This window comes from Sorghum bicolor, chromosome 8, assembly GCF_000003195.3.
Source record: "Sorghum bicolor cultivar BTx623 chromosome 8, Sorghum_bicolor_NCBIv3, whole genome shotgun sequence".
Lineage (NCBI taxonomy): Eukaryota > Viridiplantae > Streptophyta > Magnoliopsida > Poales > Poaceae > Sorghum > Sorghum bicolor.
In genome coordinates, this window is record NC_012877.2 from 53,095,332 (window position 1) to 53,111,424 (window position 16,093).

General features: G+C 46.1%; 1 protein-coding gene across 1 annotated transcript; it reads left to right on the forward strand.

Annotated features, from left to right (window-relative positions):
- On the forward strand, positions 10,478 to 15,329 carry LOC8067250 (respiratory burst oxidase homolog protein B). The gene is made up of 8 exons (XM_002442219.2): positions 10,478 to 10,888; positions 11,556 to 12,174; positions 12,330 to 12,489; positions 12,600 to 12,648; positions 12,760 to 12,873; positions 12,968 to 13,792; positions 13,893 to 14,107; positions 14,225 to 15,329. The coding sequence occupies exons 2-8, from the start codon at positions 11,592 to 11,594 to the stop codon at positions 15,027 to 15,029; spliced, it is 2,751 nt and encodes a 916-aa protein (XP_002442264.1). The 5' UTR covers positions 10,478 to 10,888; positions 11,556 to 11,591; the 3' UTR covers positions 15,030 to 15,329.

Here is a 16,093-nt window from a genome sequence, read left to right on the forward strand (position 1 = left end):
TTTAATTGACAGATCTAATTTGATGTTTTGAAAGTGTACATAGAAGTATATAATATGAGTATTTTAATCGTATTTTAGGAGTATATTATATACTAATACTCTATAAGACCGCTGAGTATTAGTGTTGTGTTAATAGAGATGAACGTACGCTCCTCAGCGGTCTTGTAATAATAGAAATTCGATCTTAGGGGGGTGTTTAGTTGAAGTGTTAAAGTTTAACGGGTAATGTAGCGCTTTTGTTTTATTTAGTAATTAGTATTTAATTATAGACTAATTAGGTTCAAAAGATTCGTCTCGTAAATTATTCTCTAGCTATGTTTTTAGTTTCGTAAGTAGTTTATATTTAGGGCACTCAAAATGCAAGACTCTACCACAGAGTCCAAGATAATTAATTACATATCATTTATGGTATTTTGCTGATGTGGCAGCATATTTATTGACGAAAGAGGTAGAAAAAATAAGACTCCAAGTCTTATTTAGACTATAAGTCCACATTGTTTGAGGTAATAAATAACTTTAGACTCTATAAGGCCTTGTTTAGTTTCAAAAAATTTTGGGAAATCGACACTGTAGCACTTTCGTTTGTATTTGATAAATATTGTCTAATCATGAACTAACTAGACTCAAAAGATTCGTCTCGTCAATTTCGCCCAAACTGTGCAATTAGTTTTTATTTTCGTCTATATTTAATACTCCATGCATACGTCTAAAGATTCGATGTGATTGAAAATCTTGGGAACTAAACAAGGCCTAAGGGCAGTCCCAATGAGACATTAATGACTGTTTCTATCTCTCTTAATGATGATAACAACTCAGCAATGTCAAGTGAGTTAATGAAGAAAGAGAACGAGAAAGAAAGAAATCGTTTCTTTACCGGAAAACCACGTCTACGCTTCGATCGATGCAGCAAGAAACCAACGAAACAACATTGGAGAGAAACCATCGGTTTCCATCGCCAGTCGTCTTGATCCCGTGCGCAAGCCGCGCTGCTCCACGAAGGTCGCAGTCATCGCCATCCAGTCCGTCGGAGTTTGCCGCACGCGTCCACCCGCTGGCCGCCACCTCGCTCACGGACGTAGGCTCCACAAAGTTCGCAGGCCGGCCGCGCCGCCGGCGTGCTCTTCCTTCCGGCCCCGCCGGTGTGCTCTTCTCTGCCCGCCCTTGCGGTTCGCGCACTCGCTGCTGCCGCGCTGCCGTGGCCGCTCCGGCGTTTGCTGCTGCCGCGCGAGCACGCACTACTCCGATACACTCCACCGCTCGCTGCCCCGCCACTCTCCGACGCCTGCGCGCATGCAAGCCAAGCAAGAGCGGTAGAGATGTATTTTATCATGAATCTTTTATCTGAATGAGCTAGTCATGCAACCCGGCTCTGTGGCCGCAAATTGAAGACATGTGCTAGCATATATTACTTAAAGGAAAAAGTCTACATCACCCTCTGAACTATGGGGTGGTGTATGAAAGCCCTAGTTTGGTTTTGGATAATTGATGAAACCCTAAGTACTAACCTCTATACTAAGTGTGTGTAGACTTAATGAGGTTGGTACATGCCAAGTGATGGAGCAAGTGATGATCATGGTGATGATGGTGATGACCACAAGATGATCAAGTGCTTAACTTGGAAAAGAAGAAAGAGAAAAACAAAACCCTATGGAGATCAAGGCAAAGGTATTGCTTAGGGTTTGGCTTTGGTGATCAAGACACTATAGAGGGTGTGATCACATTTAGGATAGATAGCCGTACTATAAAGAGGGGAATTCTTTGGCTAAGCGGTTATCAAGTGCCACTAGGTGTCATTGTTCATGGGCATGCATTTAGATCCTAGTGATCTAACTTAACTCCTTCAAAGAAAATGTTTGTGAAAATGCTAACACACGTGCACTTGTTGGTACACACTTTGTGGTGTTGGCACACTTTGAGAAGGAGGTGGAGTTTGAAGGGTAGAGAGAGGATGGGTTCCAAGCTCGGCGGGATTCGGCGCTTTTCGAGAAAATGAAGTGCATATTTTCTATTGCGCCGGTGGGAATTTTGGAGAAGTCGCGGGAGAAACACTCACCGGGCGCTGGCTTCTGGAGCACCGGACGCTGAGTCTGAGCGTCCGGTGCAGACAGTGCCTGGCCCAGCTAGGGTAAGGCACCGGACGCTGGCTTGAGCGTCCGGTGGTGCGCGTCCGGTGTGCGGGCGTTTTGCGACCCTCTCTGCGCATGGGTCCGGTGGGCACCGGACGCTACCGGTGCTTAGCGTCCGGTGACCCTGCGAATTTGCGGAACTCTCTGCGTATGAGTCCGGTGTGCACCGGACGCGTCCGGTGCTAACTTGCTCAGCGTCCGGTGCTCTGCAGGTTTGAAATCCCAAGTTTGGTTTTGGTAATTAATGACACCAAGTTGCTAATGCCTTTTGTTTAAGTGACTTGAGTTAGGCATAGCAACACATGTGATGAAGGAGCATGGTGGCATGGAAAGGTGGCCACACGATCACAAAGGGATGAAGCATGAAGTGGAGATCATGGTGATAGACGAGGAGCAAAGTTACCAAGGCAAAGGTATAAACATAGGGTTTTACTTTTGCCGGTCTAAGATGAGTAGAGAAGTGATTGACCGGGTTTAGGATAGATAGCCGACTATCAAGAGGGGAAATCACGGTCATCTCTCGAATCAAGTGCTACTAGGTCCATATCTTGAGCATATGCATTAGGATCAAGTAAAGTGCTAACTCAACTCCTTTGGTGAAAATGTTTATGAAAAGCTAACACACTTGCACTTTGGTGGTGGACACTTGTTGGTGTTAGCACATTTACAAAGGAGGTGGAGTTCCTAGGGTTGAGAGGGGTGTGGGTTTCTCTCTCCCTCCCGCCGAGCTTACGAGGCGGGATTCGGCGCTCTTGAGAAAAATAAGTGTACATTTTCTATTGCGCCGGTGGGAAATTTAGAGAAGTCACGGGAGTGTTTTCTCACTGAGAAACACTCACCGGACGCTGAGTGCGGAGGCACCGGACGCTGGCCTCAGCGTCCGGTGAGCTTGACCCTGCTAGGGTTAAGCACCGGACGCACTCTGAGAGCGTCCGGTGGTTAGCGTCCGGTGTGAGGGGTTTTTGCAACCCTCTCTGCGCACGAGTCCGGTGAGCACCGGACCGTCCGGTGCCTAGCGTCCGGTGAGGTCGCGAGTTTGACAAACTCTCTGCGCACGAGTCCGGTGAGCACCGGACCGTCCGGTGCCCATCGTCCGGTGTGTTGCAGGTAGCCGTTAGAAACTGACACGCGAAATCGAAGAAGGACACGTGGCCAACTCTAGTGCACCGGACGCAGGGTGTCGAGCGTCCGGTGCTCACTTAGTAGCGTCCGGTGCCCCCGTTTACAGCCCAGTGAAAACAGCCAACGGCTAGTTTTCTTGAGGGGCTTATAAATAGTTGGTGACCGGCTTTGGGAGGCTCTCTCTTGCACATTTGATTACTTGAGACACACTTTGAGCTAGAGAATACTCCATCCACTCATCTCCTTGCTAGATTGCTCATCCTAGTGAGATTGAGTGAGATTCAAGTGCATTGCTTTGAGAGTTGCATTTAGTGGCACTTGTTTCTTGAGTTTGCTGCGGATTTCTTGTTACTCTTGGGTGTTTCCCGACGCCCTAGACGGCTTGGAGCAGCGGTGGTGTTGAGCTCATGATTGGAGATTGTTTCGAGCCTCACCAAGTGATTTGTGAGGGGTTCTTGAGCCTTCCCCGCGGGAGATCGCAATTGGCTACTCTAGTGGATTGCTCGTGGCTTGGAGGATCCCCATCTTGTGAGTGGATGTGCGGCACCCGCTGAGGGTTTGGCTTTGGATTGCCAATTAGCTCGTGATCCATCAAGTGGGTGTATCGCCACAACGAGGACTAGCTTGCCGGGAAGCAAGTGAACCTCGGTAAAAAATCTTGTGTCATTTCTTGCCGAGGATTCTCTTATTGTTGTGATTGATTGATTGGCTATATTTCTACTCTACAACGTCGGTATAACAATCACTCACCTCTCCTTTACTTTTGTGCATACCTTGCTAGTTGTGTAGCTTGTTTAGCTTAGTTCTCTTGTTGTTGTGCTTTAGTGTTTAGCCTTGTACTAGTTTGTATAGGTGGCTTGCATAGCTTAGTTGAGCTAGTGCTAGAATTGCTTCGCCATTTATTTTACTAACTCACTTGCTTAGTGAAGTTTGTAGAAATTTTAAATAGGCTATTCACCCCCCTCTAGCCATTTGGACCTTTCAAGGTTACCGTTAGACTCTGACACGCAGCTGACGTTGGAGCACCGGACGCTGGTGTTGAGCGTCCGGTGCCCCTTTAAGAGCGTCCGGTGCCCCTTTAAGAGCGTCCGGTGACCCCGTATTTCGCCCAGTGAAAGAGCCAACGGCTCTATTTGTTTGAGGGGCTATAAATACGTGTTTGGCCGCCCTGGGGCTCACACTCTTGGCATTCTAACATACTTGACATCCTTGTGAGCCTAAGCAAACACCTCCCACTCATCTCCTTCATAGATTATACATCTTTGTGAGATTGGGAGTGATTCCAAGTGCATTTGCTTGAGTGATTGCATCTAGTGGCACTTGGGGATCGTTTTAGCTGTGGTTTTCTTGTTACTCTTGGTGGTTGCCGCCACCTAGACGGCTTAGAGCAGCGGAGGAGGATTGGCACGAGTTGGTGATTGTTCGTGGGCATCTCCCGGTGATTGTGAGAGGTTTGTGCCTACCTCGGCGGAGAGCCAAAGGCAACATTAGTGGATTGCTCGTGTCATTGAGTTACCTCACTTGTGGGTAGGTTCTTGTGGTGTCCTAGTGAGGACGAGGTTCGTGCTACACCTCTTAGCCACCGAACCACCAAGTGTTGGTCGACACAACGGGGACGTAGCGTGCCGGCAAGCACGTGAACCTCGGGAGAAAAATCGGTGTCTCAATTGTCTTTGATTGGCATTCTCCCGGTGCTTGGTTGTTTATATTGGTGATTGGTTCATCCCCTACTCGGTGGTATAATTATCTCATCCACTCTTTTACATTCCCGCAAACTAGAGTAGCTTACTTACTTGTATAGAAACTTTAGGTAGCTTTCTAGTGTAAGTAGTGACATAGCTCTTATGTGCCTAGTGATTATATCAACTAGAATTGTTGGATAGGTGGCTTGCAAACACCCCATTAGAGCTAGAGCAAAAAGCTTCGCTTTGTTATTTACTAACCTCTTGCTCTAGTGAGTTTGTAGAATTTTTAAATAGGCTATTCACCCCCCCTAGCCATATTAGGACCTTTCAGTGTATACTTTACCCCCCGAACTATGAAACAGTCTAATTTACCCCCTGAACTATCCAAAACCGTTTAAATCACCCCCCGGTGGTTTTTATGGCGGTTTTGCTACAGTAACCATGGTTTGCTACAGTAACTGTGGTTTTGACTTTTTCTCTTTTTTCTATTTGTTTTCATATAATCTTTGAAAAATCATAGCAAATCACAGAAAAATCATAAAATAGAAAATCTAATTTTGTTGGACTCCACATGAGTAGATCTACGCAATGAATATATAATATGGTATACTTTAGTACAAATTTTTTCTGTAGATTTAAATTAGTTAGAAAAAGCAAATTTTATCTGTAATTAATTGGAATAATTCATAGCTGCAGCTTCTGTGGCCCAATTGTGGTGAAGTTTTTTTGGTGGGCTAATTATTCTATGCTTGAAGGATCATGTATAACTTAGTTATAGATTTATTTATATTTAACAAGCATAAACCTGAATAAACTTAGTTATACATGATCCTATGAGTATGAAATATTTACTATAGTTCAAGCATAGAATAATTAGTCTACCATAAAAATTTCACCACAATTGGACCACAGAAGCTGCAGCTATGAATTATTCCAATTAATTACAGATAAAATTTGATTTTTCTAACTAATTTAAAGCTACAGAAAAAATTATATTAAAGTATACCATATTATATATTCATTGCGTAAATGTACTCATGCGGAGTCCAACAAAATTAGATTTTCTATTTTATGATTTTTCTATGATTTAGTATGATTTTTCAAAGATTATATGAAAACAAATAGGAAAAAAGAAAAAGTCAAAACCACAGTACTGTAGCAAAACCGTCATAAAAACCGCCCGGGGGGTGATTTGAACGGTTTTGGATAGTTCAGGGGGTAAATTAAACTGTCTCATAGTTCGGAGGTAAAGTAGACACCACCTCATAATTCAGGGAGTGATGTAGACTTTTTCCATTACTTAAACGTGGAGACAAAAGTGCCACAAATATTTGAGAACTTACATATCTTCAATCTGATTTGGTTTAATATGCAAATATTGCTAAGTCAAACTGGTATTTTGCTTGCAAAGGGTAGAATAGTTTTTTTTTTTTCGCAATTCGTTCTTTCCTATTGCACTAAGTAATGTTTGTCAGCTTATCAAAAAAAAAGTAATGTTTGTCAGTATGTATGCTAGCGTGTGTGGTATGTGTTTTTGTGTTACCACAAAATAGTTGCCACACTTGATCTAGCTATTTTTATTGCTGTATTTAAGAGCAACTCCAACAGTTTGGCTATTTTTGTTGTAGAGCTATTTTAGAATTTATAAAGTAAAAAGTAGACTCCAACAGTTACGCTATCTGCTTTTATAAAATAGAAAGTTTGCTATCCCTTGATTTTCGATGGCTATATATAGCCAACCAATGACACTAGCTAACTGATTTTGTAAAATAGCAAGTCTGTTGTAGATCTCTTCTTTTTTAAGAAGTTTTTTATTTTACAAAATGGCTAAACAATGAAATTTGACTACTAATTTTAACCAAGCTCTTGGAGTTGCTCTAAGTTTTCAGTTGTATTTACTCTTATATACAAACCATGAGTTGAGAAAGAGTAGTTCCTTGATACGATATCCTATATTATAAAAACTACTTGGTTTCTGTTTGGACTGCTCTAATAAAGTCTACATTGTGAGTCTAAACAACTTATATGAATGTGACTGGAATTAAACTTTACTGATGCAAACCAACTTATATTGATAAAAAGAGGATACTAGACAACTCTGCTAGTGAAATTCCCGAGGCACATGCTCCTGCCGGAGTCGCCAAACCGGTTTTGACTGGGTGATCTCATTGACGTTTCAACTTTAACGCTCGATTTAATTTGTCGTTTCCAGTCGAGATAGCACTTTGTTTAACGCGTTAATCACCAGCGCGTTTTTATTTGACCTTCTTTTGGTATAACTTTAGCATGGTATAACCGGTTCTTCTTTGACAAACGACATTTGCTGACGGCTATTGGATAAATGCATGCAGGCAGGCGTTAGGCTACTCTGGTAGTCTAAACGATCTTGTAAAATACTAAGGCCTTGTTTAGTTGCCATAAAAAACAAAAACTTTTCAAAATTTTCTATCACATCGAATCTTACGACACATGCATGGAACATTAAATATAAATAAAAACAAAAAAACTAATTACACAGTTTATTTGTAAATTATGAAACGAATCTTTTAAGCCTAGTTACTCCATGATTGGACAATATTTGTCAAATAAAAATGAAAGTACTACGGTATCGAAATCCAAAAAAATTTCACAACTAAACAAGGCCTAAGCTGGTTGTTTAATTTTCTTCAAAAGTTAAACTTCTTGTCTAACTTAAATAAAAGTTACAGAAAATGCATTAGCATACTCCGTCTGTTATATTCATATATACAGAGGTGCTCATAGGCTGTGTAGAGTGTGTTAATTATATGTGTATATTAAATGTACATAATATATACGTGCGTATATAAGTGTTTGCGTTTGTCATGTGATTTTAAAAAATACAATAAATGATATTTTGGAATATGAATTTATTCATATATATATATATATATGACCATCCAAACATACATTTAATAAGTAATCCAACGGTAACTATGAAGTATGATTGTTCCAAAGAATATCCATCCTTTTATTGGGTAATAATAACAGTAATAAACAAAGGGAAACAAAGATTGTTAGAGGGTAGGTGAGGAGGGAGTGGAAAACGTACGCCTACAGGATTTGATGAGTTGGTGGTGGCCAGGGTCCAAGGCTACAGGCTACAACATGTGTCATGGTAGCTAAGGATTGAGATGGCTCTTCAAATGGATACTACGGTTTTTCTCTAGTGTAACTAAATAAATTAAATAAAAAAATAATAGAAAAAATTGTCTATTTATTAATTTATTTATTTATACTAGAGAAAACCCGCATATATCTATTTGGAGCACAGACCCATCCTTAATGGTAGCTGTATGGAGACGAGATCATTATTTGTCAAACTGAAACAAATGGTAGACCGACCACGACACGACGGCTAGCAACGAATCCAAGGACGACGACGTAACGGCAAATGGCAATGCTAATGATGGAAATAATTAATAGCATTACGACTCTGATCTGTGTCTCTATTGTCTTTTTGTCTCACGATGTTGACACGTACGTAGTCTCATGAGGCACAGCCGTGTCTGACGGAGCATAATGCAATCTGATTTCTGTTCTGATTCTGATAGCGGGGGTACTGTACTATATTATATACTCCTATAAGCTAAAACTGCACGTACGGACCGGCAGTGTTATATTCCATTTCCACGCGAGGGAAGGAGAGAATATGATCGAGGAGCGCTAGCTAGCTAGCTAGGTAAGAGAGCAGTACATCTATAAGCTCACTGACGAGTGGACCCATAGAGAAGGAAGGACCCACCTTGCAGCGTACTCTCTCCATATTCAGATTAGTTGACATCCTATGCTCAAGATCTATTTTCGCAAAAGTTGTCGTGGCTCGTCAGCATGCTATCTTTAGGACGCGATTGCTCTTGCCTGTTGTGCTGGCCTGTGGCCTAGGTTGGCTTCGTCGCCGCCCAATCAGCGCTCACTAATTAATGATTTTTGAGTATAATTATGTCTTAAACGTAATCTAGAGTAAACAACCTATGCATGCATTGTATGGTCCTGTTGAAAAGTCGTCATCTATATGGGTACTCGCAATGCAGACTCTATTATAAAGTCTAAAGTTATTTATTACCTTGAACAATGTGGACTTAGAGTCTAAATAAGACTTGAGAGTCTTGTTTTTTTTTATCTTTTTCTTCAATAAATATGCTGCCACATCAGCAAAATACCATAAATAATATGTAATTAATTATCTTGGACTCGAGTCTTGCATTGTGAGTGTCATATATATGGCTAGCTCTCGCTTGTTGGTAGTATTGTTGTGCACGTTCTTTCAGATTTCCAACAGCTGGTGAATTTTCTCCATTAGGAGCATCTTCAGAACCCGCCCAGTGGAGAATCAAACCTTTTACGCAGGTTTTTTCCAATATCGCAGCCACTCTTCAAACTCAGCTCTTCAAAATCAACAGAACTCAAAATACAACGACTGACACTTTAGCAAAACAGTCAAAACTGTAATTGTACCAGGCCTCTCTGTGGCCCCATTTGTGCTTTGTTTCAGGCTCTACTTCAAGTAGACCTCAACTCTGTATCCATTTTTGCAGCTTCTTGCTGCGGGCAATAAATTTCTCTTGCATTTGTAAAAAAAAAAAAGACTATGCGTTGCGTCGGCACCGGCGTTTCCCCATCACAGGGTGGACGGCATTGTTCAGACTTGGTTTAAGAAACAGGGGGACGCTTGCCCGGTTTCCCATCCTTTTTGTGTGTTTTGTATGCATGCCACTTCCACGTAGTAGAGTTTATATTATTATTATTAGTACTAGGAGTATAGTATTTGCCTATTTGGCATGTTGTTGTGGAGGAGGGTAGTAGACAGCTACCCTCGTAGGTATTAGCTAAACTTAACAGCGGTGATGGCGACGAGCACGTTGGTTGGAGAATTTGTTGTAGGGTTTGTTTTCTTGCCCGGAGCACCGATATTGATGGAATGAAATCATGGAATCAGATGATGGTCAAAGACGTCCCCCGGGGAAAAAAAAACAAAGCGTTGACGGCCTCTCCAAACATACTACTACTGATACTTTTTTTGCAAGGAATCTAAAATCCGCACAGGACTGGACTCAGATTCTCAGAAGGAGATAAAAGACGAATGAAATCCAAAAAAGAAAAAAAAAACACACCCAGAGAGAGAGAGAGAGAGGAACTGTTGCTTGTGTTGTGGCAGAATGTAGGAGCTCATGAGTGACACGCCGCAAACCGAAAGAACGTGCAAACAACTGGGCTAGAGAGGCTACAGAAAACACCGCCGCCGCCGCCGTCGCCGCCGAAGATTACACGCCTTAACTGGTTTTTGGTTTCCACTCCTGTGGCCCGCTGGCCTGCACCTAATAATAACAATGTAGTACAGGAAGGAGGCTGCTGCCGGATTTGGAGCTCTAAACCTTGGGGCCGCCCCCTGTATTCTCCACACCGCCCTGCCCTTCAATCATCATGCATATGCATGCATGCTCGCATCTGCTCTGGTTGTCTTCCCCACGAATTTGCTGTCTGTCTGTCTGTCTCTCCCTCACCAAAACCCAACACTCGTAGCATAGATAGGATATAGAAAACTCCAACTCCTGGGGACCGCCCGGGCCGAGACCCCCCTTGCTTTGCTTGCTCCTCCATGCGCATGTGCCCTCATCCATCCACCTCCTCCTGCACAGCTACTACCAAATCCATGCGTCCAGTCCTGGTCCTGGTCCTAAAGGGCAGCTAACAAACTCATCAGCTGGCTGGCTACAGACCTCCTGCCTGCCGCGTTGCCTTGCCTATATATATATATATATCACTTCACATTCCGCAGTCAGAGCTAGCTTAATTAGCACACAGCATTCCAGCATCTCCATCTCCTTCAAGTTTTGTTCAAGTTGAAGCTCTGCAGCATCCTTCAGATTCATTTGGAGCACGTCCAGGGCTGCACTGCCACAAATCCCGCCGCGCGCGGGGGCTGCGCTGCGCAAGGTGAATCCCTGCACTGCACCCACCCTGCATCTTCATGCATACATTTTCCTCGAGCGTTTCATTCCAAATTAAAGCCCCGTTCTTTTTTTTTTCTCCCTTCTCTGGGTCACTTGCTGCTGCTATTTTCAGCTAATCTGTTATGCATGGCCGTCTATTCCATTCATGCTCTACTGTATTGTACTGTACTACCAAATCAATTTCAGAAGAATGTCATGTCATTTCTCTCGTCTTTCTCCTTGTATTCAAAGTTAACTCGCTTGAGCTTATCTCTCGAATCGAATCTACAAGCCATTCAGCGGTGTTTTTCTCTTGTAACGGCCATGGCTTAGCCAAAGCAAGCAGGATAACATCAGTCATAGATTTTACATGTACTGGTACAGACACCTGCGTGGCTGCGTCCACCTATCACTCTTCAACATCTGATGAAAGGACGGGCAAGCAGAACTTGATGCCACACACACACACACAAAAAAATCCTCATGCCAGTCCTTTTTCGTTTTTTTTTCCCTTTCTGAACTCAAAGGCAGGAGCACTGCCATGTCATTAATCATTATCATCGTAGGAGATGGAGCATGCGAGATCAAGCTTCTGCTATCTTGTCGAGTTCTTGACGATAACCAGCCGGCCGTTGTGATGACGTTTTTCTCGCCGTCGCAATGCATTGCAGGAAATTTCTTCCATCAACTCAACTCGGTCTTCCGCCATGTCGTCATCGTCGGGCCAGCAGCACGAGACCGGACCGCCGCCGCCGACGGCGTTCAAGAGCGCGTCCACGGACGGCAAGAGCGGTAGCCGCCGGAGCACGCGGTTCAAGGACGAGGACGAGTACGTCGAGGTCACGCTCGACGTCCGCGACGACGGCGGCGGCGACGTCGCCGTCCGGGCCATCAAGGACGTCGTCCTTGCCGGCGGCCCCGGCGTCTTGGGCGACGCGCAGGACGCCACGGCGCTCCTGGACCCCCCACCCACCGGCTCTGCTGCTGCTGCTGCCTCGGGGGGCCTGTCGTCCAAGCTCAGGGCCGCGCGGGCGCACCTCGGTCGCATCGCCTCGGTCAAGCGCGCCGCCGTGCCGCTCTCGGCGCTGCTCCGCCGCGACCGCGACCGGGACCGGGACCGCTCCAGCAGGCTCGACAGGAGCGTCGTCACGGGCGCCGCCAGCGCGCTCAGGGGCCTCCAGTTCCTCAACCAGGCCGCCGTCACCGAGGGGTGGACCGAGGTGGAGAAGCGCTTCCAGCGCCTCGCCGTCGACGGTTTCCTCCTCCGCTCACGCTTCGGACAGTGCATTGGTCAGTCACTCTTGTTTCTTGCGTTTCCCTCTCAACTGCTTTTTTCTCAACCATTTGGTTTTGCTGTATACTAGTACTACAAGGGAAAAAAGAACTCGGAACATGTCTGAAACTCTGAATTTCTGAATGAAATGTTCATGTTGCACTGACTGCAGGCATGGTTGGATCCGAGGAGTTTGCCGCGCAGATCTTCGACGCACTTGCACGGCGAAGGGGCATCACAGCCATGGTGCTCACCAAGGATCAGGTCCGGGAGTTCTGGGAGCAGCTCTCTGATCCTGGATTCGATGCCAAGCTTCAGACCTTCTTTGACATGTATGTCATGGGTTTAATAATCCTGTGTGCTAGTAGCAAAGTGCATTCTGATACCACTTTCAGAAAAGTCTGTTCATGTCTGAACTAGCTTGATTGTCAACTTGTTGCAGGGTTGACAAGAATGCTGATGGTCAGATCACTGAAGAGGAGCTCAAAGAGGTAATGAAACTAGTCCATGAAATAGATCAATTCAATGGTTACAAACATCGATTGTCTCACTAGTTGCTCAATTCAGCTAACAACAATCTGAACTTCTTGCACCATCATCAGGTCCTCACTTTGACCGCCTCTGCCAACAAGCTGTCCAAGATCCTGGAGCGCGTCGACGAGTACACCGCGCTGATCATGGAGGAGCTCGATCCCGACAACCTCGGCTACATCGAGGTTCACACTCTTGCTCAATTCTGCATCAGCTTGACACTGTTCATCTTCTTCTCACATTAACATCTGAACACAAACAAACAAACAAACGAAACAGCTCGCGAACCTGGAGTCGCTGCTGCTGCAGCCGGCGCCGGCGTCGACGTCGACGAGGCTGGTGACGCACAGCTCCAACAACATCAGCCAGCTGATCAGCCAGAGGCTGGCGCCGGCGCGCGACGACAGCGCGCTCCGCCGCGCCGCCATGGCATTCCTCTACTTCATGGAGGACAACTGGAAGCGCGTGTGGGTGATGTCGCTGTGGCTGGCCATCAACGCGGCGCTCTTCGCCTGGAAGTTCGCCGCGTACCGCCGCCACCCGACGTTCGACGTGATGGGCTACTGCGTCTGCGTCGCCAAGGGCGGCGCCGAGACCACCAAGTTCAACATGGCGCTCATCCTGCTCCCCGTCTGCCGGAACACCATCACCTGGCTCCGGTCCCGGACAAGACTCGGCGCCGCCGTCCCGTTCAACGACAACATCAACTTCCACAAGGTGGTGGCCGGGGGCGTCGCCGTCGGCGTCGCGCTGCACGCTGTGACGCACCTCACGTGCGACTTCCCGAGGCTGCTGCACGCCAGCGCCGCCGCGTACGAGCCCATGAAGGCCTACTTCGGCCAGCGCCGGATCCCGGACTACTGGTGGTTCGTCAGGGGCGTCGAGGGCGTCACCGGCGTCATCATGGTCGTGCTCATGGCCGTCGCCTACACGCTGGCGCACCCGTGGTTCCGCCGGGGAAAGCTCAGCGAGGGCAACCCGCTGCGCCGCCTCAGCGGCTTCAACATGTTCTGGTACTCGCACCACCTCTTCGTCATCGTCTACGTCGCCTTCGTCGTCCATGGCGTCTGCCTCTACATCAACCGGACCTGGTACAAGCAGACGGTGAGGATTTGACTTCCATTCAGAATTTGAGATCGCCATATGTACGTTCATGTGTCTTGGTTCTGACAAAAACCTGTCGCTTGAAATGATGCAAATCCAGACATGGATGTACCTCGCCATCCCCATCCTGCTCTACGCCGGCGAGCGGCTTTTCCGGGCGCTGAGGTCCCATGGCCTCACCACCGTGAGGATCGAGAAGGTCGCCCTGTACCCCGGAAATGTCATCGCCATTCACATGAGCAAGCCGCACGGGTTCAGCTACAAGAGCGGGCAGTACATCTACGTCAACTGCGGCGAGGTCTCGCCGTTCGAGTGGTAAGCCGCCGCCTCCGTCGTCATCAATTACATTGCCGGCGACCGGCGTCGGCGACCGAGATCGCGCGCCATGTATAGTTGCTTAATTCGTTCGTGGCTGCACTGCACACACTGCAGGCACCCGTTCACCATCACCTCGGCGCCCGGCGACGACTACCTGAGCATGCACATCCGGTGCCGCGGCGACTGGACGACCAGCTTCAGGGCGCTGTTCGCGCAGGTGTGCCGCCCGCCCGCCGCCGGGCAGAGCGGCCTCCTGCGGGCCGACTTCGCGTCCTCCACGGCGGCGGCGTCCGCCGGCGGCGGGAAGCTCCCGAAGCTGCTGATCGACGGGCCCTACGGCGCGCCCGCGCAGGACTACCGCAAGTACGACGTGCTCCTCCTGATCGGTCTCGGCATCGGCGCCACCCCGCTCATCAGCATCGTCAAGGACGTGCTCAACAACATCTCCGACGACGACGAAGAGCAGCCGTCGTCATCATCGTCGGCGGCGGCGGAGTTCATGACGCGGCGGGTGTACTTCTACTGGTGCACGCGGGAGGAAGGGTCCTTCGAGTGGTTCCGCGGCGTGATGAACGAGGTGGCGGAGCGGGACGCCCGCGGCGACGTGGTGGAGCTCCACAACCACTGCACCAGCGTGTACGAGGAAGGCGACGCGCGGTCGGCGCTGCTGGTGATGCTGCAGGCGCTGCACCACGCCAAGAGCGGCGTCGACGTGGTGTCAGGGACGCGGGTGCGCACGCACTTCGCGCGGCCCAACTGGCGGGACGTCTTCAAGCGGGTGGCCTGCAACCACCAGGGCCAGCGCGTCGGCGTCTTCTACTGCGGCGACCAGAAGGTCACGCCGGAGCTCCGCCGGCTGTCGCAGGACTTCTCCCACAAGACCACCACCAAGTTCGTCTTCCACAAGGAGAACTTCTGATGAACCGGCCGGCAAAGCAGCGGCATGCATGGCCGGCGTCGCGTCATGCACCACCATTCGTGGAATGAAACAAAGTTATTTATTGGGTATATATATATATATACACTATATTGCTGGTGTGTTTTAGGGTAGGACAAAAATACTTGACATACTTATTTATAGATAATGTATCTACAGTAGTAATTAAGCAGATTTTGTTTATCCTTTTGCATTATATTGAGGATATGGATAAGAGTGTACAGTATAGCATTGCTCGTTTAGTTTGTGATCGTCTAAGGTCTTTTGGTTTATATTTGATAATTATTATTTAATTATGGACCAACTAAGCTCAAAAAAATCGTCTTATAAATTACAGGTAAACTGTGAAATTAGTTTTTATTTTCGTCTATATTTAATACTTTATATATGTGTTTCAAGATTCGACGAGGAATCTTAAAATTTTTTGAAAGCCGTATACGTTGCTCACCTTTACAGTCTTCACCTTTACCTAAAAGATAGTCTTCACTTAAGCCTTGTTCAGTTCCCAATTTTTTTTTTGTTTTCGAGCATTATAATATTTTCGTTTTTATTTAACAAATATTATTCAATTATAGATTAACTAAGCTCAAAAAAATTCATCTTGCGATTTACCGTCAAACTGTAAAATTAGTTTATGTTTTCATCTATATTTAATATTCCATGTTTGTGTCGCAAGTTTCGATGTGATGAGAAATCTTAAAATTTTTAGTAGAAACTAAACAAAGCCTTACGATACAACCTAGATGGATATTTTCGACCTGAGTAAGCAAAATATAAACTACTAAACTTGTGAACAAAAATAAATTTAGAGTAGAAAAACGCATTTGGTCTTCTTTCTTTTCTCGAAAGGTAAAATACGAACTACAATATATTTTTTTGGTGGAGCAAGAAAAAAGTCTTATAACTTGTTTAGTTTCCAAACTTTTTTAAGGTTTCCCATCATATTAAATCTTGCGACATATGCATTAAACATTAAATATCAATAAAAAAAATAACTAATAACATAATTTATCTGTAATTTGTAAGACGAATCTTTTGAGCCTAGT